At 43.6% G+C, this 27,957-nt stretch overlaps 1 protein-coding gene across 2 annotated transcripts; it reads left to right on the top strand.

The window, feature by feature from the left end:
- Positions 1-178: 178 nt before the first annotated feature.
- On the top strand, positions 179-26,736 carry LOC106564503 (kelch-like ECH-associated protein 1B). Of its 2 annotated transcripts, none has more exons than XM_045691059.2 (9): positions 179-338; positions 14,990-16,402; positions 16,984-17,085; positions 18,083-18,328; positions 19,740-20,036; positions 20,690-21,069; positions 22,879-23,084; positions 23,370-23,546; positions 24,542-26,736. In XM_045691059.2, exons 2-9 carry the CDS (start codon positions 16,196-16,198, stop codon positions 24,817-24,819), a joined length of 1,893 nt encoding a protein of 630 aa, XP_045547015.1. In that variant the 5' UTR covers positions 179-338; positions 14,990-16,195; the 3' UTR covers positions 24,820-26,736. The 2 variants fall into 2 exon arrangements, with proteins under 2 accessions (XP_045547015.1, XP_045547014.1); XM_045691058.2 differs by lacking the exon at positions 179-338 and adding an exon at positions 791-969.
- Positions 26,737-27,957: the final 1,221 nt, after the last annotated feature.

Below are 27,957 nucleotides of genomic sequence, written 5' to 3'. Positions count from 1 at the left end.
GCGAGCACCCACATCCTGGGGTTGAGGATGCGAGGAATAAAATATTTGGGACAAGGACATGGGGTAAGTGTGGTGTGTGCCCAGCATAACAAACTAAGCTCTCAGTGCCACCTTGTGGCTGTGTTCTGGAATTTACAGTACTTGCTGGAATTACGTATTTTCTCTAGACAGAACACTGTTTAGGGAAGAACAATATGTATTGGTGTGTCAGCACCTTCCGCACCTGGAACAAGCAGCATATATTACGTGTCCAGTTGTACAATAATCATATCGTGAAATTGTATGGAAAATGTACCCAAAAGTTCAAATCCATGGGAATATGAAGTGAGGTATATCAGGTGAGCCATATGATAATATGTTATTATGGGGTTGATGAATGTAACTAAATGTATATTTTCATATAGGCCTATTCAACTGAACAGCTGTCTATTTCAAAATGACGTCATTCATTCAAAGAAAAAGATGCATTGTCAGTGTAAAAGCTAGCGTTATTCATTCAATCTACTGTAGTTTATTGTTACGATTCATTCAGTTTTCCCAGTGCCTTGTTTCTGTGTGAACTTGTAACTCAGCTTTATTGAAAAGTGCACAGCCTGCACTTCATTCAAAGCTTAATTCCTTATTTCTGTAAAGTGCACACACATTTATTTAACGGATTGTACAATTTCTTCGAATACGACTTTCTAATGTATATTTTGAGAAAATTGGGCTAATTTTGTCAATATTTGATTGTCAGAAGCGCGTTGAGAACGTTGCAGAACTAGTCCCGCTTCCTTTATTCTCAGAACTCCTCTTCCGTAAAAGTCCCCTCCCTCCGCTCATACTTGTCTATGGAGGCCAGCAGACTCGTATTGGGGCCCACTCTTATTTTGGCAGTGAGAATCAGTTTTGTACAATGCTTAGTCATGGTGTTACAGCTTTCCCCAGTTCCTATGTGGCGCACAGACAGCGATGGAACTATTCAGCTATGTGAGTCTATTTTACTATTGAGAAAGCCGATCACGATTGATTGTGAAGATATATAATATTAGTGATTTTGTCGCGAGAATGTTAATGTTCCGATTCCAATCGGTAACATGTTTTCTACGAATCGAGTCGACACCAATAATGCCAGGCAGTTACTGACAGCGAAGCTAATTTTGATTATCTGACACTGTTTTTCACAGCGTTTGCTTTTACTAGCCGTGGTGTTTTGTTGCTATAGCCTAATAGTACATCGACTGGTTGCCTAATGCTCATATTTGTTGTGAACGAGTAGTGAAGTATTTTAACGTCGGTGCATGCCAACACGTCAATGTGTTTAGCTATAACTGTTACATGTGACTCACCAAGAAAGCTAAATGTATCACTGTAGCCTATTTGTTGGGAAATCGCCATTCCTTTGTCTGAAATCTGTAGCAAAATCAAATGGTGCTATATAATTGCGCGGTAAGCACTTTCTTTATGTCCGTTTACATAAGGACTCTTGACTTCTGGGTCATGTTTTGGTACACGCAGTTCCGTAATTTGCTCCCTCATCACAGTCCACGATAAGATGAGTCACTGGCGAAGGCGCATTGCCAGTCTCTAGCAATCTTGTTTGAAATAAGCCTTCGTTTTTAATACAGGTGGGCATTGTTTCAGATAGTTTAGGAAAGGTTAGGCTACCGGTGGTCGATCAGTTTGTCGTTCGTCTAGTGTCAGTATCTATCAAAATGTACAACGTCTGTCTCAATTAATTATTTAAGAAGCGCGAGAAAGTTATGGGATCGAGTTACTATTGTAACTCCGATTAAGCAACACTTCACATTTCCCCAGACAATCCAGCAATTTTGTAGTCTACTTTGTTGCAAGTGCGTATCTCTTATGTCGCACATCAAATTGAAACATATTGTCGTTCTCTGCGAAGTAACGTTATCGTATTTGGCGCGGAGAAAGTGTCCACTTTAGGCCGGGGATTGTAGGCCTGTTGAGGGATAGCTCTAGTGTAAATCCCTGTAATGTGGATATCTTCCATACAGGGTTCCAGCGTGATCTGCCCAGAAGAGTGTAGCCTATAGACATATATTGACTACGAGGGCAGTTTCTAATTTACAAAACTGGCCCCATGAATTGCAAAGCGTTATGGGATATTAGAACCACTTTGTCTTAATATGTAGGTTGAAGATTACAATGTTAACAAGCTGGATAGATGTCTTTTGTCTTGCATTAGCTTCAATTGCAATTTTTCACCAACCTTATGATCTGCTTCAGACCGCTTGCGTTCTGCCTAAGCAGCATAGCTACTATGCTTGAGCTGGTCCCATGGTTGATTCAGAGCGGTAGACCCTCTGCATTATTGTGACTCCATTGTCTTAACCTTCCTATCGTAAACCTAAGCATGGGTACACTCAAAATGTGACAGTTAGTGGAGGCTCCTCAGAGGAGTGAATTTCATAAAAATAGCGAAACATTAAAGGTAACCTTTTTATATAACACTATACTAAATATATTCATGTAAATTGATTAAAACACACTGTTTTGCATTGAAGGTCTGCAGTAGCCTCAACAGCACTCTGTAGAGTAGCGCCATGGTGTAACCGGAGGACAGCTAGTTTCCGTCCTCCTCTGGGTACATTGACTTCAATACAAAACCTAGGAGACTCATGGTTCTCACCCCCTTCCATAGACTTGTACAGTAATTATGACAACTTATGAGGTCCTCCAACCTATCAGAGCTCTTGAAGCATGAACTGACATGTTGTCCACCCAAGGATCAGATAATTAATCTGATACTGGAAGCATAAGCTACAGCTAGCTAACACTGCAGTGCATAAAATGTGGTGAGTAGTTGACTCAAAGAGAAATACAATAGTTGAACAGTTTTGAACAATTTCATTTCCTAAAAAATGAATAAGCAAGCATGATATTTTGTTGTATTTTCTCCACGTTCACTTACTTAGTTAGCGAATGCAGCTAGATAGTTTAGCCTACTCAAACACTGCTCAAACAGAGAGGGATGCCATGTTAGCTAGCAGGCTATGGCTATCCAACACTGGAACTTTTTTCCAAGTCAAGGTAAGCTTCTGGTTTGATTAATTTATTGCCACCGGAGCCGGCAGGTGTAACTGCTAAACTGCTTGATGACTGTACTGCATAATTTGTAGCGATTACTATGCTTTAGTTCTAGTAGCTATGTTGTTTATGAGTATGATGTTAGCTAATATGGTGACAAAGATGTAGGCTGTGTGTAGCTGTTATGATGGTTTGGAAGGTTTTTTTCACCTGGTCACAGACAGCTGATGTGTTGTGCACTGAAGTCCACAAACAAAGGGGAAAAATTGAGAGGTTGGAGAGCGCGAAGATGTAAGAAGGAATTAACGAGCAAAGTGATCATGCTGATTGCATGTGGCTGCTATGAAAGTGAACTGTGTTTGTGTGTGGTCAGGGGTGTATTCATTCCGCCGATTCTGTTGAAAAACGTTTCTTGGGGGGGATCACGTGACCCTTGAACAAGATGGCTGCAACTAAGAACTCCGCACAAGTAGTTTACAATTCCTAATCTTACCTCCACTTCAAGTTTAAACTCCTTTTAGCTTTAGTCAAAAAGTCATGGCGGCGACATTGCAGGTGACATTTTTACCCAGACTCGAGCATTAGCGACGGAAAAAGCCTCCAAGAAGCAGCTAGCTTCAGAGGCCCAACGAATGCCAACCTCGCACTCTGTCGAAGACATCCTTTCTGAGCTGAGATCCCAACGTACAGAACTCAACATTAAATTAGATGCCATTAACTCTCAGCTCAGTGTGATAGGGGGCAAGGTGACAATCCTGGAAAATGCTTTGCCTGACATCAACAACAAGATAACCATAAACGCAGGGCCCCTGGACGAGGCAGAGGGGCGAATCCTATCCATGGAAAACTTATTGACAGACGCCATGGAAACAATAGCATATGCTAAAAAGAAAATGGAGCATCTGGGAGAGAAAACAGAGGACCTGGAATACAGGGGGCGAAGGAATAATTGTGTTCAATCTGGGCAAAAAAGAAGAGGGAAACATGCCACTGATCCGCTACCTGCAAGACAAACTTCCCGAGTGGCGCCACCTGTCCACCGACAGGCCCATAGAACTCGAGAGAGCCCACCAAGCACTGAGGCCCCCACCAGCAGCCAGACAACCACCGCGCCCAATCACCATACGTTTCCTGAGATTCTCCGACAAGGAACGAGTCCTACAGGCGACGAAAATCAACACCTTTACCGTGGGAAACGCCAAACTCACTTTACACCAGGACCTGTCAGCTGGAATACGCCGAGAGTTTGACGAGGTGAAGAAATACTCCATTGACAGAGGCATCTTTAGGGGATTCAAATACCCAAACGAGCTCAGGATTCTTCACCAAGGAGCCCTGCGACGCTTCAAAACTCCCGAAGAGTGAAAACGTTTTTTGAAAGACAATCCTGGTCAATGAGAAATGGAACAATGACTAAATGCAATTACTGTTATTATTAAAGGAGGTAAGACAACATATAGCCGACATCCAAAGACCCACCCGCCCCGCTAAATGTCATTATAGCCGTCTAATCTATATTTATTTACCTTTAGCTGAGAGGGATAGGCTCTATAGTCTAACCTAGGCCTACAAACGTTTCAGCCTACTTTTATTTCCCCTTTTTTATTGATTTATTTTTTTGGTTTTTTTTTGCACTTATTACTTGTGGTTCCCTATGTCCATTGGGGGAGGTATATGTAGGCTGGGCTATTGATTTTATTTTCTCCCTCTTTTAATGTGGTCTGGACGGGGGCTACGTTGTCATTTACTCAATGCGGGGCGGAGAGGATGAGGCATTTCTTTGGTGGGGAGGGGGAGACGTTGTGCGTTGCTAACTGTTCCAGGTTTTTTTTTTTTTTTCCCGGAACAATTAAAAAAAGAGCAGTCGGTGTACAATCATGGCTATCCGAACAGCAGAGGACGAGGTCACATATGACCCAAAAAATATCAATTTAACTTTTCATGATTTTTACAGCAAACTATATACCTCTGAGAGAAAACACACGGAGGCAGAACTCCACTCCTTCCTAGAGGGACTCTCGCTACCTAAATTATCAGAGACTGACCAAGAAGATCTCAACTCATTTACATTTACATTTAAGTCATTTAGCAGACGCTCTTATCCAGAGCGACTTACAAATTGGTGCATTCACCTTATGATATCCAGTGGAACAACCACTTTACAATAGTGCATCTAAATCTTTTAAGGGGGGGGGGGGGGTTAGAAGGATTACTTTATCCTATCCTAGGTATTCCTTAAAGAGGTGGGGTTTCAGGTGTCTCCGGAAGGTGGTGATTGACTCCGCTGTCCTGGCGTCGTGAGGGAGCTTGTTCCACCATTGGGGTGCCTGAGCAGCGAACAGTTTTGACTGGGCTGAGCGGGAACTGTGCTTCCTCAGAGGTAGGGGGGCCAGCAGGCCAGAGGTGGATGAACGCAATGCCCTTGTTTGGGTGTAGAGCCGCGGTGAAGGTATGGAGGTGCCGTTCCCTTCACAGCTCCGTAGGCAATCACCATGGTCTTGTAGCGGATGCGAGCTTCAACTGGAAGCCAGTGGAGAGAGCGGAGGAGCGGGGTGACGTGAGAGAACTTGGGAAGGTTGAACACCAGACGGGCTGCGGCGTTCTGGATGAGGTGTAGGGGTTTAATGGCACAGGCAGGGAGCCCAGCCAACAGCGAGTTGCAGTAATCCAGACGGGAGATGACAAGTGCCTGGATTAGGACCTGCGCCGCTTCCTGTGTGAGGCAGGGTCGTACTCTGCGAATGTTGTAGAGCATGAACCTACAGGATCGGGTCACCGCCTTGATGTTAGTGGAGAACGACAGGGTGTTGTCCAGGATCACGCCAAGGTTCTTAGCACTCTGGGAGGAGGACACAAGGGAGTTGTCAACCGTGATGGCGAGATCATGGAACGGGCAGTCCTTCCCCGGGAGGAAGAGCAGCTCCGTCTTGCCGAGGTTCAGCTTGAGGTGGTGATCCGTCATCCACACTGATATGTCTGACAGAGATGCGATTCGCCGCCTGTAACTCCCCCTTCACTCCTGAGGAGGTCCTGGAGGCAATTACTTCCATGCCACCTAACAAGTCCCCAGGCCCAGATGTATTCCCCAGAGTTCTATAAAGCTTTTTGGCCCCAGCTTAGCCCTATTTTTATGCCAATGAGGATTTTTGCAAAAACTGAGTTCTCCCAGACTCAATGCACACAGCTCGCATTACAGTGTTGCTCACAAAAGACAAGGACTCTCTATCCTGCTCGTCCTTCCGGCCCATAAGCTTGTTGGATTTTGACTAGAAAGTAATTACCAAATTGCTTGCCAAAAGACTAAACACTCTTCTTCCCAAAATAATAAAAGGGGACCAAACTGGATTTATTAGAGACAGATACTCTTCTGATAACATTCGCCGTCTTTTTGATATTATTGATCAAGTAAACGCACAGAAGACACCTGTCCTGCTGGCTTCACTGAATGCTGAGAAGGTGTTCGACAGGATGGAGTGGAGCTTTCTGTTCTCAGTCTTAGACAAGTTCAATATGGGCCCAAACTTTATTAAATGGATCAAATCACTATACTCTCATCCAAATGCCATGGTGACTACTAACGGACTGAACTCTGACAGATTCCCTTTGGGACGGGGCACAAGACAAGGGTGCTCGCTGTCCCCCCTGCGCTACTTGTTGGGGGCGGAGCCTCTGGCAGAGTTCATAAGGAGCAATCCAAGTATTATGGGTGTCTCTGCTGGCGGCCTGCAGCACAAGATTTCGCTCTACGCGGATGATGTCTTGCTCTACATATCCAACCCTGAGAAATCCCTCCCTCCCATTTTAGACACAATTGCTCAGTATGGCAAGTTTTCAGGTTATAAGATAAATTTGAGCAAATCCACTGTCTGCCCTCTCAATCTTACACTCACCAGCTCTATGAAGACACTATGTCCATTCCAATGGAAGACACAGGGGTTTCAATACCTTGGGATCTTCATAACACCAGATCTGAATAGCCTTTTCAAGGAAAATGATCTTCCACTCCTGGATCGAATCAAGAACGATCTCCAAACCTGGATCTCCCTCCCAATTAGCCTAGTAGGAAGAATTATTGTCATCCGTATGAACATCCTCCCTAGACTGAACTATTTATTTCAGATGCTCCCATGCTATCTCCCAGTTTCCTTTTTCAAAACAACTAACCAAAGCATCACCAAATTTATATGGGCCAATAAAAAACCTAGGATCAAGTTCTCCACTCTATCGAAACCTGAATCTAAGGGTGGTCTTGGCCTTCCCTCCCTTCAATTGTACTACTGGTCTGCCCAAATCCGCAACATGCTAACATGGATCACAAACAGACGAGTCAACGTGGATTCAAATAGAAGCCCAATCCTGTGGTTCATTGCCCCTAAGCTCAATTATATTCATTAATAACTTTAGTGAAGTGGGCAACATAGCCAAAACCTTTGTGATTTACAGCACCCTACTAGCGTGGAGGGACTGTAAGAAATACCTGGGCATTTCCTCTCAAATATGTTCTCTCGCCTATAGTAGGCAACTCAGACTTGCCAAAAGCCCTGAGGGATGCCAACTTTAATCTTCAGCATACTCTAGGAATCAGGACCTTTTCAGACCCACTTCATCAGAAAACCACTACACTGAAATCCTTTCAAGAGCTCTGCAGTGAATTCAATGTGCCAAGATCCCTTTATTTTTATTTTTTTAATATCTTCAAATTAGACGTGTCATTTACTTCCAAGAGGAGGTTTAGAACTCAGTTGAATGAAGTTGAAACCCTTCTTGTCACAGCACAATCCATTAAAGGCAAAATAAGTGTACATCTTATTACACTCCTTTGAGACTCCATAGAATGAAAATTGACATTTCTCCTAACTGTAAAAGATGTACCTCTGAAAGTGGAACCTATATGCATGTATTTTGGAGTTGTAGAGAGATTGCCAAAATCTGGCAATCTATACATACTGCTGCACAGAAAATACTAGATGTACAGTTTGATATGACCCCGTGTATCTATCTATCTTAATGCCCAGCAGGACTTTGTTCTTGATCCTGACAGAGAGAATTTGCTTATGACTATTACGTACTTTGCTAAGAAATGTATTCTTGTATTGCGGGCCTCTAATACCTCTCCTCCATTTAAAATGTGGATTGACCAGATTGTTGACTTTCTCCCTCTTGAAAAGCTCACTTATGACCTCAGCAAGAGACAGCCCAAGTTTGACACTCTGGTCTCCACTACTCAAATATATTTCAAATTGGACAGAGTGAATGGGGTGATTAGGGAAATGAGCAGATACATGTTGTGTAAGGTGCTGTAAAATCTAAAAACTAATTATTTGCTCGTCGTCTCAGCTAAGGCTGGAAATAGCTAATAAGAACCTTGATAGTGCTGCTGCAAGTTTTTTATATGTATATATATATATATATATATCTCTTCTTCAATAATTATTCTTTGTGGTGTGTGTGGTGTGTGTGTGTGTGTGTGTGTGTGTGTGTGTATATATATTTATTATTATTTTTTAAGTCTGTCACATCTGTGAATGTGGAATGTGTTTTGTTGGTTGATTTGAAAAACAAGAAAATGTAATAACTTTAAAGAAAAAAGTTTCTTAAACAGAATCAAACGAAATGGTGATAAACACCTGAATTTCTCCAATAGAAACTCTCATTTGCAACTGATGGACTAATGATTACACCCTAAATCAGCTAGATGCAGGCAAGAGTGAGCAAGGTGATATTGAATGTGTCAACTGTCTGTAACCTTGATTACTCAAATGTTTCTCTCAACTTGTGCACCTACGTTGTAAACTTTCATTCATAGGCTAGGTTGTAGCAACCTCATGATGGGTAAAGGGAAAACTAGAGTATTCTGTAGTAACCAAAACCTATCAATGTTACATTGAGCTGGGTGAATGGAATATGAATGACAGTCATCCAATATGCTGTAATAGAAATAAGGCTATGCTCATAAAAAAGAAAGAATTGTCCTCCCTCATATTAAATGGCACCGACAGCCACTGCTGCCTGTCCACCCATTATGACTTAAATGGGGACGCTCGTTCTAGTCATTCTATTTCTATGGTACCACCACAAGTCATGGGACTGATATTAGCTTTTTCTGTGCATAATGTTCAAATCATTTATAAGTGACTTTGTTGAGCTTCACAATCAATTTTAGATATTTTCCCATGATGTGAATGGGATTTGTGCCACAAATACTGAAACGTTAGCATGTGGAACCAGTGCCAGGGAAACTAAACCGACACATGAATTGCTGTCATAACTTGTCCATAGACTGCTTACAGGATAAGGAAACCATTGTCATTTTATAATTTGGGTCAACTATCCCTTTAATGATTTCCCTTGTACCTATTGCTGCGTTCTTGTGCTAGTCGGATCAAAGAAACTGACATTTTCGACTTGTTAACTGCTTGAACGTGTCACGTGTAGAACTACAACCAGATAGCAAGTCGGAAATTGTAGAGTTTCCTAGTTCCGACTAGCACGTGAACGCGGCATATGTTTGTAACTGCAGGCTTTTCTTTGGGTGCTGAAATCTGTTGTTTTTGATTAAAAACATAATTTTATGTGACGTCTGTGAAATTGCACCCCGTAATCCACAGTTTTTCAATGGAGTAGGAAGTTACGACTTCAAGCGTGCACCACCACACGATACTTTTATAAATATCCATTCTTTAACGCTTACTGTGTACCTGTGCTTGTCCTGATTGTAATAGAGTTGTCAGTTGAATTTGGAATGCCCCTTGGCAGGGTTCATGTAAAATGCTACTTTTATCAAAAAATACAGATTTTAGTAAACAAAGAAAAGCTTGCAGCTACACAGAACAAACATAGGTACTAGGAAAGCATTAAAGAATTTACATTTTTACAAGTATTGACTGACGGGGACTTGATGTAGTTGGAGTTAGCCTACAGTCCACCTACACTCGTCTCAACTCAACTCCATCAAGATGAACACTGAGTGTACAAAACATTAAGAACACCTGCGCTTTCCATGACAGATGGACCAGGTGAAAACTATGATCCCGTATTGATGCTGCTTGTTAAATCCACTTCAGTCAGTGTAGATGAAGGTTAAAGACCAGAAGGATTTTTAAGCCTTGAGACAATTGAGACATGCATTGTGTATGTGTGACATTCAGAGAGTGAATGGGCGAGACAAAAGATTTAAGTGCCTTTGAACGGGGTATGGTAGTAGGTTTGTGTCAAGAACTGTAACGCTGTTGGGGTTTTCAAGCTCAACAGTTTCCCGTGTGTATTAAGAATGGTCCACCACCCAAAGGACATCCAGCCAACTTGACTCCAATGCTTCTCACAGTTTTGTCAACATGGGCCAGCATCCTGTGGAACACTTTTTGACACCTTGTAGAGTCCATGCTTCGACAAATTATGGCTGTTCTGAGGGCAAAAGGGCAAATCGATATTAAGGTGTTGTTAATGTTTTGTGCACTCGGTGTATATATCATCGTTGCGTAAACTCAGCTAGTTGAGGGGGTGAGTTCTTCCATGATGAGTACACTGTGAGTGTTGAGCAACAGCCTACTATTAAACTGTGACATTTCTTTCTCAAGAAACTGTGAGGGATAGGCCTTCCATGAGATTTCACACAACAAAGACACAATATAGGTCTACTTACCACTAGGCCTACTACTGCTGCTTTGTAGCCTACATCTAGGTATAACTCCTACATCTCCTCGCTAAGCTATAACTCTTACATATCCTCGTTAAGCTACAACTCCTACATCTCCTCGTTAAGCTATAATGGGTAACTATACATTCCTACAATGCCGTGCCTTTTCTTACCCCAGGAAATATCACTTCTTCTTTAGTGTAAAATGTGGAATCCAAAAGGATTTAAATATAAGGTCAGGTGTCCTTTTACCTTAAACACAAAAATATGGATATTGAAACTGAATTGTAATGCATTTGGAACTGTTTTCGTAGTGGATGTCGGTGTTTTGCCATGTCTCTGGCTGTTATTCATCAACTTCCACAATAAATATAAGCCATAAAATATTTCATCTTTCTTCATTATTTTATAGTCCTAGTTAAATTCTCTCAACAATGTTTTTTTTCATGATTATTGTATTTTATTAAAGATTGTCTGTGTATCTCTTTTCACCCTGTTAGTTTGTTGTAATTCTCCATTTAAGAAAACAACCCCTTTAATTTATTTGGTGAGAAAACAACAGTGCAAAGCTGAATAAATATAAACACTCAGTTAGATCTATTTGTCCATGTTTCATGTTAGTCTGTATGTCCAACTCATAAATGTCCACCCTGTTTTTAGGCTAAATTATAGAGGGAAATTGACCAAATTTCAAAAGCTTAAAATATTTTTGATTGAGTTTAAATTACTTTTACTTCTCTATCTTGCTCACTCACAGTGCTGGTGGCTAATTTAGGCTCAACATTTCCACCCGGTTAGGTTCCACCCTGTTAGGATTATGTGCCTAACCGGTTTAAAAAAAAAAAGTGCCTGAGCTTGACCAATATTTTTCTCTGAAAGTCGAAAGTCCTTTTTCTGAACCTTTTTTCTAAAGTTACGAGGTCCAAAAGACACTACATTGTAGGAATGACCCAACTTTACTTCAGTTAGGCCTACACACTGTAATAATATATCAGTGTCCAATGTAAGCATCGTCTTCTTTCCAGAGAATCATCCAACCACATAATATTAGTCTAATCTTGGTTTCACTTCAGTGAGTTGTACAGGATTTCATGTAATATAGAGGGAGGGTAGTAGAATGACCAAGATAGAACTGTAGGTAGGCAGACCATACAACTAAGTCTGCGCCCAAATGGCACCCTATTCCCTACACTTTTAGAAAAAAATGGTTATTCGGCTGTTCCCATAAGATAACCTGTTTTGGGTTCCATGTAGAACCCTTTCAACAGAGGGCAATACATGGAACCCAACATGGTTATACATGGAACCAAAAAGGGTTCTTCAAAGTGTTCTCTTATGGGGACAGTCGAAGAACCCTTTTAGGTTCTAGATGGCACCTTCTTTTCTAAGAGTTTACATAGTGCACTACTACTAGAGTCCTATAAGCCCTGGTCAAATGTAGTGCATTACATAGGGAATAGGGTGCCATTTGGGAGGCGTGTAAAACAGGTAGGCCATATAACTTGTCCTCCAGTTCAGCCAGTCAGTTTTCTTATCTACTTGTACAGGTAATCATTATGTGCAAAACGTAACATTGCAGTTATGTTACCCACTCAGGCCAGAGCAGCTGCAATAACACGATAACAATTGTTGCTGAGTAACTGACTCTCTATAGTGGCTTTTGTATTGGCCTAGTTGTGAATGAACAGGCTTAACACCTGTATAGCCTGTAACTTACTTATTTGTGTGTGTGTGTGTGAGAGAGGTTATTTTCCTACTCTCCACTGCTGTAGCCAGATTGGTCACAGGACAATCCAGGGGAGAAAAAAACACTGTCACGATGACTAATTCAATTCTGTCCTAATTTAATTCAATTCTGTCCTAATTGAAGTCACTCACTCTGTCTTCCTCAGGAAGTACATCACTCGGATCAGACTCTCGACTAGAGGTTGGGCTGTCTTACCGCCAGACCTGGGTTCAGACTCTTTTACAAATCTTTCAAATACGTTGAGCATTTGCTCTAGTCTGTCTGAAGAGCCAGATGGGTGGGGTTTGCACTTTTGAGACGTCTCTATTGGTTCCATTGCAGCAGGTATGCTCAATCAAGCATAGATGCAGTATTTGAAATGATTTCTAATGGTATTTGAACCCAGGTCTGGGGGGGGACAGACTCTGCATTCCCTTGTGTGGAATTTGTGTAGACACCCAAGCTCTCCAAGAGCTGTGATGTTGTCTAAAAGTATGTTGACTCTAGTCACAGTGACTAAGAGAAACTGGGACCCCTCCCAAGAGGATTCATGGGTGACTGTAAACTCTGATTACCTTAAAGCTACAGTGGGGCAAAAAAGTATTTAGTCAGCCACCAATTGTGCAGGTTCTCCCACTTAAAAAGATGAGAGAGGCCTGTAATTTTCATCATAGGTACACGTCAACTATGACAGACAAAATGAGAAAAAAAATCCAGAAAATCACATTGTAGGATTTTTTAATGAATTTATTTGCAAATGATTGTGGAAAATAAGTATTTGGTCAATAATAAAGTTTATCTCAATACTTTGTTATATACCCTTTGTTGGCAATGACACAGGTCAAATGTTTTCTGTAAGTCTTCACAAGGTTTTCACACACTGTTGCTGGTATTTTGGCCCATTCCTCCATGCAGATCTCCTCTAGAGCAGTGATGTTTTGGGGCTGTCGCTGGGCAACACGGACTTTCAACTCCCTCCAAAGATTTTCTATGGGGTTGAGATCTGGAGACTGGCTAGGCCACTCCAGGACCTTGAAATGCTTCTTACGAAGCCACTCCTTCATTGCCCGGGCGGTGTGTTTGGGATCATTGTCATGCTGAAAGACCCAGCCACGTTTCATCTTCAATGCCCTTGCTGATGGAAGGAGGTTTTCACTCAAAATCTCACAATACATGGCCCCATTCATTCTTTCCTTTACACGGATCAGTCGTCCTGGTCCCTTTGCAGAAAAACAGCCCCAAAGCATGATGTTTCCACCCCCATGCTTCACAGTAGGTATGGTGTTCTTTGGATGCAACTCAGCATTCTTTGTCCTCCAAACACGACGAGTTGAGTTTTTACCAAAAAGTTCTATTTTGGTTTCATCTGACCATATGACGTTCTCCCAATCCTCTTCTGGATCATCCAAATGCTCTCTAGCAAACTTCAGACGGGCCTGGACATGTACTGGCTTAAGCAGGGGGACACGTCTGGCACTGCAGGATTTGAGTCCCTGGCGGCGTAGTGTGTTACTGATGGTAGGCTTTGTTACTTTGGTCCCAGCTCTCTGCAGGTCATTCACTAGGTCCCCCCGTGTGGTTTTGGGATTTTTGCTCACCGTTCTTGTGATCATTTTGACCCCACGGGGTGAGATCTTGCGTGGAGCCCCAGATCGAGGGAGATTATCAGTGGTCTTGTATGTCTTCCATTTCCTAATAATTGCTCCCACAGTTGATTTCTTCAAACCAAGCTGCTTACCTATTGCAGATTCAGTCTTCCCAGCCTGGTGCAGGTCTTCAATTTTGTTTCTGGTGTCCTTTGACAGCTCTTTGGTCTTGGCCATAGTGGAGTTTGGAGTGTGACTGTTTGAGGTTGTGGACAGGTGTCTTTTATACTGATAACAAGTTCAAACAGGTGCCATTAATACAGGTAACGAGTGGAGGACAGAGGAGCCTCTTAAACAAGAAGTTACAGGTCTGTGAGAGCCAGAAATCTTGCTTGTGTAGGTGACCAAATACTTATTTTCCACCATAATTTGCAAATAAATGCATTACAAATCCTACAATATGATTTTCTGGATTTTTTTCTTCTCATTTTGTCTGTCATAGTTGACATGTACCAATGATGAAAATTACAGGCCTCTCTCACCTTTTTAAGTGGGAGAACTTGCACAATTGGTGGCTAAATACTTTTTTTGCCCCACTGTATGTTGTATATCGCTTTCTGTTCTAGGACAGTCTTTTGTTCTGACTGGAGTGATTGCGGTTGGATGGCTTCGGGATGTTATTTAGCTGAGTCATTCGCTTGTCGAATAACATACTAAATCACTCTCGAAAATGAAAGTTCTAGCTCCAGACTGCTATCTGTTTTGATCAGACATGGAAATAAGTGCTAAAAACAAATTAAAGGTAGATGGTGAACAATGAAGGGAAAATACTGACATTTTGGTGCAGGTACAGCCAACTAGCGCAAAAAATATTATTTAAATATTGTCAGTACGATATATCATCAAAAAGTATATCCCGATATGTAAATGTGTTTTCTTTCCCCCATCACTATTAGATAAACCCTATCCACCCTAACACCTAACTGTCCTGTCTTTTCTCTCTTCTAGTTGCCAACGGCGCCCAGATCTTCCCAGTAAATACAACAGTGCAATTTGAGATTCCAGAGCAGGGCGACTTCTGGGAAAGCTTCTAGAGTGGAGCAACTGATCAACCAAACTAAACTGAGCTCCCCCCTCTCATTCCTGAATCCTCAGGGCTGCTAGCTTACGCTGACGACATTTTTGGCACCTGCTCTTTTTTCTCTCTACAGAGTTTAGGAGTTTACACCCCTCTACTACCCAACTCCTGGCAGAAGTGCAGCTAGCTCCATGAGCTAAGTCCTGATTATAATTATGACCACCATTTAAGTTGCAGTAGTATATCAGTGTCTGTTTTTTGGGCCTCGGAGCGAAAAATGAATAAGCAAGTTTTGACCTGCGACCGCTTATCTTCACAGGAAAAACATTTTTCAGTTGGAAATTGATTTCTGTGGATGCTTGAAATAACGTAACTTAAAACAACTTCTGAACGGAGTAGTTGGACTTGAGAGAAGATGTCAGAGTACTAGACACATCTGTCTGTTTTTCTGACTGTTGCTGACTCTCCTTTGTTCAGAAAGTTCCCCTTTAGGAGAAAAACATATCAACAAGCGGACGTGAATAACAGTAATTTCCCTACTGCGTCTTTTTGGACTTGCTGCATACTTCCTGCCATAAAGACCATACATCTTGCTGTTCCTTTAATTAAAAGACGAGAAGTTTACTCAAGGGCAGGTGGGAAAGAATCTAGAACACTGGTTTGAATGATGCCATAAATCGTGGTGGATTACGATTGGCCTGGTTATAACGTGCATAACCATGACTGGCAGTTCATGTAGAAGTATTTTTTTAGTTTTACACTAGCACCTGGATGTGCACTATGGCTGGGCTTGTGGAATAAGTAAGACTGTAAGAAAAACTCTTGGACACAGTGGCTGGAATTGAGGAGTAAGGGCTAAGAAACCGTCTTTCGGGCCTTTCTAAGAAAGCGAATTTGGTACTCTCTGAACTCTACAGTCCCAGACATACATTCAACCAAAAAAACAACAAAGACCCCAGGAAAAGGGTCCTAGCCTTCTACAATCCCTCCCTAGCGCCTCCAGTTTTCAACATTTCCCTTGTGTCTCCTTGCCCCTCAGTGAGCAAGGATGTCCGGCAGTAGTCACTCCCAACACTGTTCTTAGTTGTTGTCACAGCTTCAACAGAAGCACCAGGAAGGATCCTTCGTCAGTCAGGATGTCTAATGAGTGCCCGACGGAGTGCAAGGCGGTGGTGACGCCGTCGACGCGCAACGGCCACCGCGTCTTCAGCTACACGCTGGAGAGCCACACAGCGGCCGCCTTCGCCATCATGAACGAGCTGCGGCTGGACGGCCAGCTGTGCGATGTGACGCTTCGTGTGTGCTACAACGACCTGGAGGCCGTGGACTTCGTGGCACACAAGGTGTGTAGCATTGTGTCAATAACGGTTATGCTATGGACGGAGTCTGGCGTAGCGGTAACGCTTCTGACTTCAGAATACTCGTGCCCCCTTGGCAACAGGGGGGTCTGTGCCCTTCTCTTCTAGTTTATCCCCAGATTTGTTTCTAACACGATTCTGTCTGTGAAACTCCCCCCAAAAATGTCTGAAAAAAATTATGTTCGGCACTCCGATCTCCTTTAAAGCTCCAATGCAGCTGTTTTTTTAAATTTTTTATCTCAAATAATTTCTTGGTAACAATTAAGGACCTTACTGTGATTGTTTTCAAATAAAATTGTCAAAAATAACCCCTCCCAAGAGAGGGTATGTAAACTTCCGACTTCAACTGTGTGTGTGTATATATATATATATGAGGTTATGCTAGTGATTTCGGGGGACCTTTTAAAACCGTCTTGTGAAAGAGGAGTGCATGGTGATATCGGGGAATCTCATAACACATTGGAAAAGTTGATTAACAGACATATTGCTTCATTGAATTGTTTGTACACGGTAGGAGCCCTACTTTTATATGTTTGAGTTATCAAGCTGACAGTTCATGTCTACAGGTGGTGCTGGCATCGTCCTCTCCGGTCTTCAGAGCCATGTTCACCAACGGCCTGAAGGAGTGTGGGATGGAGGTGGTGCCCATCGAGGGGATACACCCCCGGGTGAGTGCTACAACACATTTTACAAGACTTGCCACAGGCATGTAATAAACCTTTCTAGCTGTTGGCCTAAAGTAAAGTGTTAACCAATTTTTATTGAAACCAACTGTATTTTCATGTGAGAATCCGTGAGTAATAGTAGTGAACACTGGATAGATGAGGGAGACCTGCGTAAGTAGGAGGGTGAGAAGACCGCCTTTCATCCAGGTGTGTCAGTAGAGCTAGAGTTTCAGAAATCCCAGTTGTAATTATCCACGTTGCATTCAAGATAGGAAGGCAGTCACTCCACGTTTTCCTACGAGGGACCAAAGATTGACTCCATAAGAAAGACGGTTGTATTTCAGTGGTAAAAATACACGCTCACACACACACACCCTGCTTTTATCGCTGGCTTCTTTGTTCCAGCTGGTGCGTACAGCCTCACTGAGTTAGCTCCGGAGAGATCGTAATCATGCCGCTGCCTTTAGACACGCAGACACACCAAGCTCACAGAGAGTGCAGGATTAGCCATGTTGACTAATGAGGGAACTGATAAACCAGCAGCTCTCTGACTGCTCTCTGTCATAGGCTAACTCAGAACTGTGCCACACTGCCATGGCTTTGATAGTATTTATTGTGCTCCTATTTTTATTTGTGAATTGTCTTACTTTTTAACTCTGCATTGTTGGGAAAGGGCTCGTAACTAAGCATTTCACGGTAAAGTCTACACCTGTTGTATTCAGCGCATGTGACAAATACAATTTGATTTGATCGGTTTTATTTGATTGTGTAGTGCCTCAGTACTGAGGCAGATTGTGTCAGTCTGGGCCCTTATGCAACAATAATGATGTAATTGAATCGACCCCTTTCTGTCTTCCTGTCTCTTCTAACTGTTCTAATGACTCTCGTCTCATTCTCTCTCACCTGCCCTCCACTCTCTTTTCCATCTGTCCCATCTCTTCTCTCCATCTCCAATCTTTTCTCTTCCTTTCTCTCTCTCCACATCCCTCCTCTCTCTCAGGTGATGGGCAGGTTGATAGAGTTTGCCTACACGGCCAGCATCTCTGTGGGGGAGAAGTGTGTGATCCACGTCATGAACGGCGCCGTCATGTACCAGATCGACAGTGTGGTCAAGGCCTGCTGCGACTTCCTGGTTACGCAGCTGGACCCTAGCAACGCCATCGGCATAGCCAGCTTCGCCGAGCAGATCAGCTGCACGGAGCTCCATCAGAAAGCTCGGGAATATATCTACATGAACTTCAGCCAGGTATGGGGTGTAGATACTGTTTTCTGGATTTGAGCAAATATCTACTTCCCCAGGGTAGGATGACCTCATGGATACTATTTTTATGTCTCTGCATCTAGTATGAAGGAAGTTACATGTAGTTTCGCAAGACAATGCCAACAAGCATGTTATGACCTCTAATATCCTTCATACTGGACACAGAGACATAAAATGGTATCCACGAGTTCATCTGACTCTGGGGAAGTAGATAACAAGCTTCATCGCCAACATCCCGAAGTATCCTTTTAAAACAGTTAGCTTTCCCCCCCCTCATATCTGATTCAGGATCAGCTTTGCCTAACCTTGTTCTTTGGGTTTTGCGATTCTCCAAACCATAGGTAGAATCCTTTTAAACTCACGAGGGGAGTGAACAAGTACACACTTCAGAGAGAATGACGGTCTCTCTTTTTTTCTCCCCCCGAGTTGGAAAAGTCCAGTATCCAGAGCATGCTCACTGTTGATGGCACGAAGTGTTTCACCATGACACTTTGCTCCTTGACCTTTCGATACGCCCTATGGGGTTTCCCAGGAAATAACCACGTCGCCAGACTCCGATCAGTTGAAATAATTCAAGCGGATACTGTGCATCTCTCCTTATCTTCATTTGATATGGATGAGTCATTCAGTCAACCTTATCGTTAGTTTCACTGTCAGGCCATACAGCTGCTTTACAGATGAATGGCTTTTCTCAGATCTGTAGTCCCTTCCTGTAATTGGTGTCTTTGAAAAGCCAGAGACCGTTTCCTCAACTGACTCACTGTGTTTAGTTAAGGGAAACGTCAAGGCTTTGCCACCTGCACCACTGAGCAAATAGTCTCAGCTGTTACTGTACACCATCTTCCTTTCTTTTCTGCTTTGGCCCTTGGTGAACACTCAACATGAATAATCGTACTATTGTGTGGTAGTGGGTTAGGTGAGTGTGTGTTGGGTTGGGTTAGTTTTGTGCGTGAGTTGGGTGAGTCGTGTGGAATCAGAGTGTTGTGTGGGCAGGCTCATGGGGGTTTACATGTATGTTCAATGTACAGGCAGTCAGTCTGCATAACTTCAAAGGGAGTCAGACTGAAACTGTTACAATGGAAGAGCCGGTTGGCTGGCTGGTTAACAGGGAGAGATGTGTCTCTCACACACACACACACACACACACACACTCCCACAACCAAAAGAATGATTATGAGTCATAATCAGATGAATACCAGTGGTGAACTGTGTGATTCAGTGTGCTCCATTGAAGAAAAATGTTTTCAAAATGCTTTGTTACTCCCCTTTTTAATTCTAAAAGCCTAACAATTGCCCATTAACCATATCCAGTAATTCCTTGTTATTCTCCATGTGTTCATTTTAGACTGGCAACCAAGTGATGCCTTTCTTAAAACAGTCTCCTTCTCACCTTTAGGTGGCGACCCAGGAGGAGTTCTTCAACCTCTCCCAATGCCAGCTGGTCACTCTCATCAGCCGCGACGAACTCAACGTGCGCTGTGAGTCGGTGGTCTTTCAGGCTTGTGTGGCGTGGGTCCGGTACGACCGGGAGAACCGGCGGCCCTACGTCCAGGCCCTGCTCCAGGCTGTGCGGTGCCACTCCCTCACCCCACACTTCCTCCAAGCCCAGCTGCAGTCTCTGGAGTGGGACGACCAGTGTAAAGACTACCTGGCGCAGATCTTCCAGGACCTCACCCTCCACAAGCCCACCAAGGTGAGATGGTTGGTTGGTATTTTGGGTAAAAATAAATGGTACAGTTACAGTTCAAAAGCCTCACCCTCCATTGTTTCTGATGTGCATCAATGACCTTGCTGCTGTATCTAGCACTTAATGTCCAATACTGATGCCAAGAACCTTGATTAAATAAAGTTTTAAAAAACTACAAAGCCGGCCTCCCGAGTGGCGCAGCATCGCAGTGCTTGAGGTGTCACTACAGACCCGGGTTCAATCCCAGGCTGTGTCACAATCGGTTGTGACTGGGAGTCCCATAGGGCGGTGCACAGTTGTCCAGGTTAGGGGAGGGTTTGGCCGGGGGGGGACTTGGCTCATCACGCTCTATCGACTCCTTGTGGCGGGCCGGGCGCCTGCTGCCTGACTTCGGTTGAACAGTGTTTCCTCCGACACATTGGTGAAGCTGACTTCCGGGTTAAGCGGGCGGGTGTTAAGGAGAGTGGTTTGGCGGGTCATCGACCTTCGCCTCTCCAGAGCCCATTGGGGAGTTGCAGCGATGAGACAAGATTGGAATTGACATTGGGAGGAAAAAAAGGGGATAGGGAAATATCAAAAATATTTCCAATGCATTTTTCTCCAAGGTAATCAATCTCCTGATGGATCAATTGATTGATACATTTATGTGGTCCTCCTAGGTGATCTCATGCCGCACGCCCAAAGTGCCCCAGCTCATCTACACGGCAGGGGGATACTTCCGTCAGTCCCTGTCCTATCTGGAAGCCTACAACCCCTGTACTGGGGCCTGGCTGAGGCTAGCTGACCTTCAGGTCCCCCGGAGTGGCCTGGCTGCCGTGGTCATCTCTGGGCTGTTCTACGCTGTCGGAGGAAGGAACAACGCTCCTGACGGGAATATGGACTCCAACACGTTGGATTGTTATAACCCCATGAACAACTGCTGGTTGCCTTGTGCTCCCATGAGTGTACCCAGGAACAGGATAGGAGTCGGGGTGATTGACGGGATGATCTATGCTGTCGGAGGGTCGCATGGATGTATTCATCATAACAGCGTGGAGAGGTTCGTAGAACTGAGATCTGATTGGGAGGTTTGATGAAGGGAGCGGGAGTTTTTGGGTCCTTAGGTTGGGGTTATGATTGGTTAGGTATGTAGGATTCTGTGCGGAGCAAAGTGATGTTATACAAGGAAGTAAACTCAGCAAAAAAAGAAAGGGACCTGTCTTTCAAAGAAAATTCGTAAAAATCCAAATAACTTCACAGATCTTCATTGTAAAGGGTTTAAACACTGTTTCCCATGCTTGTTTAATGAACCATAAACAATTAATGAACATGGAGCTGTGGAACGGTCGTTAAGACACTAACAGCTTTCAGATGGTAGGCAATTAAGGTCACAGTTATGAAAACTTAGGGCACAAAATAGGCTTTTCTACTGACTCTGAAAAACACCAAAAGAAAGATGCTCAGGGTCCCTGCTCATCTGCGTGAACGTACCTTAGGCATGCTGCAAGGAGGCATGCGGACTGCAGATGTAGCCAGGGCAATAAATTGCAATGTCTGTACTGTGAAATGCCTAAGACAGCGCTACAGGGAGACAGGATGGACAGCTGATCGTCCTTGTAGTGGCAGACCACATGTAACAACACCTGCACGGGATCGGTACATCCGAACATCACACCTGCGGGACAGTTACAGGATGGCAACAACTGCCCGAGTTACACCAGGAACACATAATCCCTCCATCAGTGCTCAGACTGTCCGCAATAGGCTGAGAGGCTGGACTGAGGGCTTGTAGGCCTGTTGTAAGGCAGGTCCTCACCAGACACCACAGGCAACAATGTCGCCTATGGGCACAAACCCACCGTCGCTGGACCAGACAGGACTGGCAGAAAGTGCTCTTCACTGACGAGTCGTGGTTTTGTCTCACCAGGGGTGCTGGTCGGATTCGTGTTTATCGTTGAAGGAATGAGCGTTACACCGAGGCCTATACTCAGGAGCAGGATCGATTTGGAGGTGGAGGGTCCGTCATGGTCTGGGGCGATGTGTCACAGCATCATCGGACTGAGCTTGTTGTCATTGCAGGCAATCTCAACGCTGTGCGTTACAGGGAAGACATCCTCCTCCCTGATGTGGTACCATTCCTGCAGGCTCATCCTGACATGACCCTCCAGCATGACAATGCCACCAGCCATACTGCTCGTTATGTGCATGGTTTCCTGCAAGACAGGAATGTCAGTGTTCTGCAATGGCCAGTGAAGAGCCCGGATCTCAATCCCATTGAGCACATCTGGGACATGTTGGATCGGAGGACGAGGGCTAGGGTCATTCCCCACAGAAATGTCCGGGAACTTGCAGGTGCCTTGGTGGAAGAGTGGGGTAACATCTCACAGCAAGAACTGGCAAATCTGGTGCAGTCCATGAGGAGGAGATGCACTGCAGTACTTAATGCAGCTGGTGGCCAAAACAGATACTGACTAACTTTTGATTTTGACCCCCCCCCCCTTTGTTCAGGGACACATAATTCAATTTCTGTTAGTCACGTCTGTGGAACTTGTTCAGTTTGTCTGTTGTTGAATCTTATTTTCATACAAATATTTACACATGTTAAGTTTGCTGAAAACAAACGCAGTTGACCGAGAGAGGACGTTTCTTTTTTTGCTGAGTTTATATACAGTATATATATTTTTTTATCTCAAAGAAAGTATTTGTTTGTGCCTAAAAATAAACCAGGAAGAAATGACTTTGTCACGATTTTCCAACCTCACACTAAATATAGTCCAGTTGGTTGATTTTGTGGGCGTGTCTCTCTGTCCTGCTCCGCTGGTGTTGTCAGTGTGTTTGACTGACAGTGTCTCTGTCCCTTCCTCCTCAGGTATGACCCAGACAGGGACCAGTGGCACCTGGTGGCCCCCATGTTGACGCGGCGTATCGGGGTGGGCGTGGCGGTCATCACCCGGCTGCTGTACGCGGTGGGGGGGTTCGACGGCACACACCGTCTCTCCTCCTCAGAGTGTTATAACCCAGAGAGGGATGAGTGGAAGAGCATGGCTGCCATGAACACTGTGCGCTCTGGGGCAGGTGAGGAACAAAGGGAGCACACTGACTTTGGACAGAATTTACGGTCTGATTCTCTACCCTTCTCTCGACGTGTGTACTTACACGCCCCTTCATTTATTTAAAAGGCGTGGACAGGAATATGGTGGAAACTCTCCAGCCATGCTTGCACAAATCCAATGTTCTCAAATCGATTTCAAATGCACTGTTCTGGGTAAAGGGTGGCGATTCAGAGTGAAACCTGTGTGTAGGCCTAAAGTCCCACCTGTGTCAAGAAGGCCCTTCTAATAATGAACTTTGACCCATCAGGTGTGTGTGCGCTGGGGAACCGTATCTACGTGATGGGGGGCTATGACGGCACCAACCAGCTGAACACAGTGGAGCGCTACGACGTTGAGACTGACACCTGGAGCTTTGCAGCCTCCATGAGGCACCGGCGCTCCGCCCTGGGCGTCACCGCGCACCATGGGAAGATCTATGTACTGGGTGGGTATTGTAGAAGCAGGTTCTACCGCAACAATGCTTTAGCGTAATTATGAGGAATTTGCTTCGGGGGCAAGAATTCTTTCTTTGAACGCCGTAAACAAAGCCCTGGAGTCCGCCCCAAATACCCATTTTGTTTTAGCTAATACATTATGACAGAATCAACCCCCAAATGAAGTGCAGTATGTAGTACTACAGTGTTTAGGTCACATTTAGTTTTCCAGTGTCGAAGTGACATAGAGAGAGCATATCTTATTGTTTTTAAGTGTTTTTATTTATTTATTTAGTTGGATTTTTTTTTTTATAAAAAAAAAAATGGCTCATTTGTTGAGAGACGCATCTGGTGGTGACTCACAGAATTGCAGGAGTGATTATGGCAAGTCAGTTTATATTTGGCAGCTAGCTCCATTTGAATGATGCAGCAGCAACACCTGGTAAACAGCATCGGCTTTTTGGCCTCCTGCTCCGGTTCCTAGAGGGAAGTGGACTGCGGTGTGAGGTGATGCAGAGGCTCGCCTCGTAGGGCGCGTTTCAGGACTACTGCTGAGGTGTGGTGGTCTTGTTTGCGCTTTTACAGTCCCTGAAGCATGAGCCAGGTGGGTGCTACCAGCCTGATCTAGAGAGGAGGAGCTGTGAACATCGACAGACAACGAGGAACCCGATGAAGAGCTCCATGGCCTGTCTGTCAGATGTCTCTGCCTCCCTGCCTGGCTGTTCCAGCAATGCTCCCTCCGCTCATAATACTACCTTTCTGAACTGCCCATGATGAAAGACCATCGCCCAATAACTACCAGATCCTCCTACATTTTTTTGTTGTTGAATTGTTTTGTTTTTGTTTTTAAAAGCAACTTTGCGATTCAACGTGTAATGAAAAGCACTATATAAAATACATGTGTTATTATTTACATTTTGAGATACAATTCTCATATGTTATAAAAGTGTTTATAAATCCCATCCTGTCCTAAAGAATGCTTCTCCTCTCCTCCTCCGTTCTACAGGAGGTTATGACGGGAACACGTTCCTGGACAGCGTGGAGTGTTATGACCCGGAGACGGACACGTGGTCGGAGGTGACCCGCATGATGTCGGGCCGCAGTGGTGTGGGCGTGGCCGTTACCATGGAGCCCTGCCAAAAAGACCTGGCCCAGTGTCTGAAGCATGAGAGGACGGAGGTCACTGGCGGTTGTGAGGGTGGTAGTTTGGGGTGTTCAGGGACAGGAGGGGACTCTGGATCGTACCATAACTCCAGACACGGTGCCTTCGGCAAGGGGACTTGAGTCGTACGCTCTCCACCATCCCTGGCTCAGTCCTCTTCAGTCTTCCATGGAAAAGCGCCCCACACCTTGAATAGAAGACAGAAACACAGGTCTTCTGAAAAACACAAGATCAGAGGCCCTCCCTAGCCATGTTGGTTTCACACAACTTCAGTCATATGTGACAAGTTGTTTAATGATAAATGTATATGGTTTATGATCTAGCACGTTGATTCACTCACTGTTCCCGTGATAACAATGCAGATGGGCAAAGTCATAGAAATAGGAGTTCTAGATTGTTTAATCTGTTCAAATCTACTTCTATGTGCTCCATCCCATACCACCACAGTAGCACTGTAGCTCCCCCTTGGACCAATGACCAATGTTTCCCTGGTCTACACCAAGAGAAAGGGCTGTACAATATATTTGAAAGGCTACTAACTAACCTCTGTCTACTAAATTAGTAGTCACTTTTTTCTATTTCAAGACCAGCCTGTGCAGATAAACCAAATATTTTGGGGAGGGGAAGAAATATACAAAATTGCATACCTTCAACAACAAGAAAGTGTAAGACAAAGTACCTATTGCTGAGAATTTTCCTGAACAGCAGTAAATGCGAACTTGTAGTGTATTCAAGGTTTAAAAAGGCTTCTAAAATTAGAATTTTCCACTTAAAAATGTTAGATTTGATTTTCCCTAATGAAAAATGTATCAACCCTACACAAAAATGTCCATTAATTATAATCCACATAATTCATATTTCCTGTTGCTGCAGGATTATTTTCCTACTGTAGCAAACTCTCTCAAATTAAAGATCCTACATCTGTAGTACTTTTGGCAAAGTCTGTGGACAAATAGGGAATTTTAGGGTTTTCCTAATATAAGTGCCATTACTATGCCTGCTGGCATGATTACCACCATCAGCATACAGACCACTCTCTGGTGGCAAGAAAGCACGTTGGTGCTCGGGCCAAGGGTTGGAGACTTAGCCTACAGTGGTCGAAGTAGGCCTAGAGAGTCTAGATACTATCGGCTCAATAGTGTCGCAAACCAATCATAAAGAATTTGTGGGACGGGAATGTACTAAAAGGTTTAGAGTAGGGAACTCACAAGGACCGCCCATAAGGACAAAGAAGTGTCAATTAATTTGATAACATTACACACAAATATATCTCCAATCTCCCCCCTGCGATTGCTTTTGGGTTTTAACACTCGTACACACATCTGGCCAAACCACAGGTCAAGTGACCATTGTTGTGCATTAAGTCGCATTGATAATGTCACTAAATGGGAAGAAGAGAAGAAAAGGGGTCAGTCCCAAATGTCACCCTATTCTCTATGTCGTGCACTACGTTTGACCAGAGCCCTATGGGCCCTTATCAAGAGTAGTGCACTAAATATTTCCTGATGACTCTGAATTGAATTCCGCTGCTCTATTGATGGAGAAGGCATGTCAGTGGGCCGGAGCCTGCCAAAACTAAATTGGGAATAGAGTGCTATTTAGTACGGGCTACTTAAAGAAATGTATTTGTAACAGCGGTTTAATTAAACTACAAAGGTTTTTTTAAGTGATGTTTTGTACATTGATATTATATTCCAATGGAGTCTTGTACAGAAGAATTTAAGAGCTGAAGTTTTTTATTTATTAATTTTGTCCTTTTTTTTTCTTGTTTGCTTTGACTTACTACAACGACTTTGTATTAAAATTGGACTCTGATATTGTTTTCCTGCTAATGAGAAGCATGCATTGTATTTAGGCATGCCTGTTGAATGCCTACATTTGTATAGAAAGGATGCCTCTTTTGAAAGGGACTTTTTTTCCCTCTTCTTAGTAGTTAAAGAAATATAGTAGAATATTTAAAGAAATGCTTTGTACATTTTTCAGCAAACAAACACTGTACAAAACACATTGTATATTAAAATATGTTTATTTTAACAGTGGCATATGTTTCTTTTGTCGAAATCCCAGTTCAGGACTCGTATTCACACAGCGTCTGATTTAGAAGTGCTGATATAGGATACGTTTTTGCCGTTGCGATCAAAATAAAGAAGGTGATCTGAGCCTATTTTTAGCAATACTCCAATTAGCTTTGAGAGAAAGGGACCTGGATCCGGTTCGTTAGAACCATCGTTGAACTTGGCCTTAAGATACTTTAGGGAAACCGGGCCCTGATCAGTGAGTGTCTGCACAAAGAGAGTACAGTACGACGATGGGCAGAAACTGCTTCTCCAATAGAAATCCCCGATCACGCTCGTATGCGATGTCATGGCGACTTTGGCTGGCTAAATTCATGCGCGGAAGCACGTAATCGCTTTTAACGGTCGTCTCGCGCCGAACTGCATGTGCAGGCCGTCAAATCAAAGGCATGCCTTCGATATATCGTTGTTTTTGACGAAAATGAAAACTTGTCAGTTTGTCATTTTCAGGAGGTTAGTCATAGCATGCTCAGCTACTTAAGACATTGTCTCGAATCTCGGTTGTGTCTTTTAGATTTCGAAAACGTTTACAACTAAGGAAGAATTTTTCCACTTCTCTAATTGACTTCTCTAACGCCAAACTCCGGCCTGGTCTTCTTTCACAAGCGTTCCCGGAAGTCTCGCAATGTTGCTCCTCTGGGTTTAGAAACTCTGTGGTCTGCATCATGCTGCCACAAGATGGCGCCTAAACACAGATTTTCGTGATACCACCAGATGGCCACGATATCACAAGTTATTGATGATAACATTGATGTGGATTTTGGATTATAGTTCACATATTTTACTATTAAGGGTTTAATGTTTTATATTTGTTCAATATTATTTCTTATTTTATAATGTAACTGCAAGCTGTTGGCTATAAACCAAGTAATTAATTGTAAGTACTGGCCATTCATGATGACTTGACATTTCGCATTCCCTTGGTGAATCTGGCAGCGGAATGCAAAATAGGCACTGGGCTACAGTAGATTTAGATAAGTAGCCTAAACTCAACTCCATATACACTACATGACCAAAAGTATGTGGACACCTGCTCGTCGAACATCTCATTCCAAAATCATGGGCATTAATATGGAGTTTGTACCCCCATTTGCTGCAATTTGTTTTACATTTTACATTTTTTGTCATTTAGCAGACGCTCTTATCCAGAGCGACTTACAGTAGTGAATGCATACATTTCATTTC

Source organism: Salmo salar, chromosome 12, assembly GCF_965601325.2.
Source record: "Salmo salar chromosome 12, fSalSal1, whole genome shotgun sequence".
NCBI lineage: Eukaryota > Metazoa > Chordata > Actinopteri > Salmoniformes > Salmonidae > Salmo > Salmo salar.
The sequence above is the reverse complement of the archived record's forward strand: the minus strand, read 5'-3'. Positions and strand labels throughout refer to the sequence as shown.

What these genes read in the sequence shown, in the direction of transcription:
- LOC106564503 (XM_045691059.2), top strand. Translation starts at nt 16,196, where the DNA reads ATGTCTAATGAGTGCCCGACGGAGTGCAAGGCGGTGGTGACGCCGTCG. An exon ending in CATCATAACAGCGTGGAGAG is followed by an intron (nt 21,070 to 22,878) that starts GTTCGTAGAACT and finishes CTTCCTCCTCAG; the next exon opens with GTATGACCCAGACAGGGACC. An exon ending in CACTGTGCGCTCTGGGGCAG is followed by an intron (nt 23,085 to 23,369) that starts GTGAGGAACAAA and finishes TTGACCCATCAG; the next exon opens with GTGTGTGTGCGCTGGGGAAC.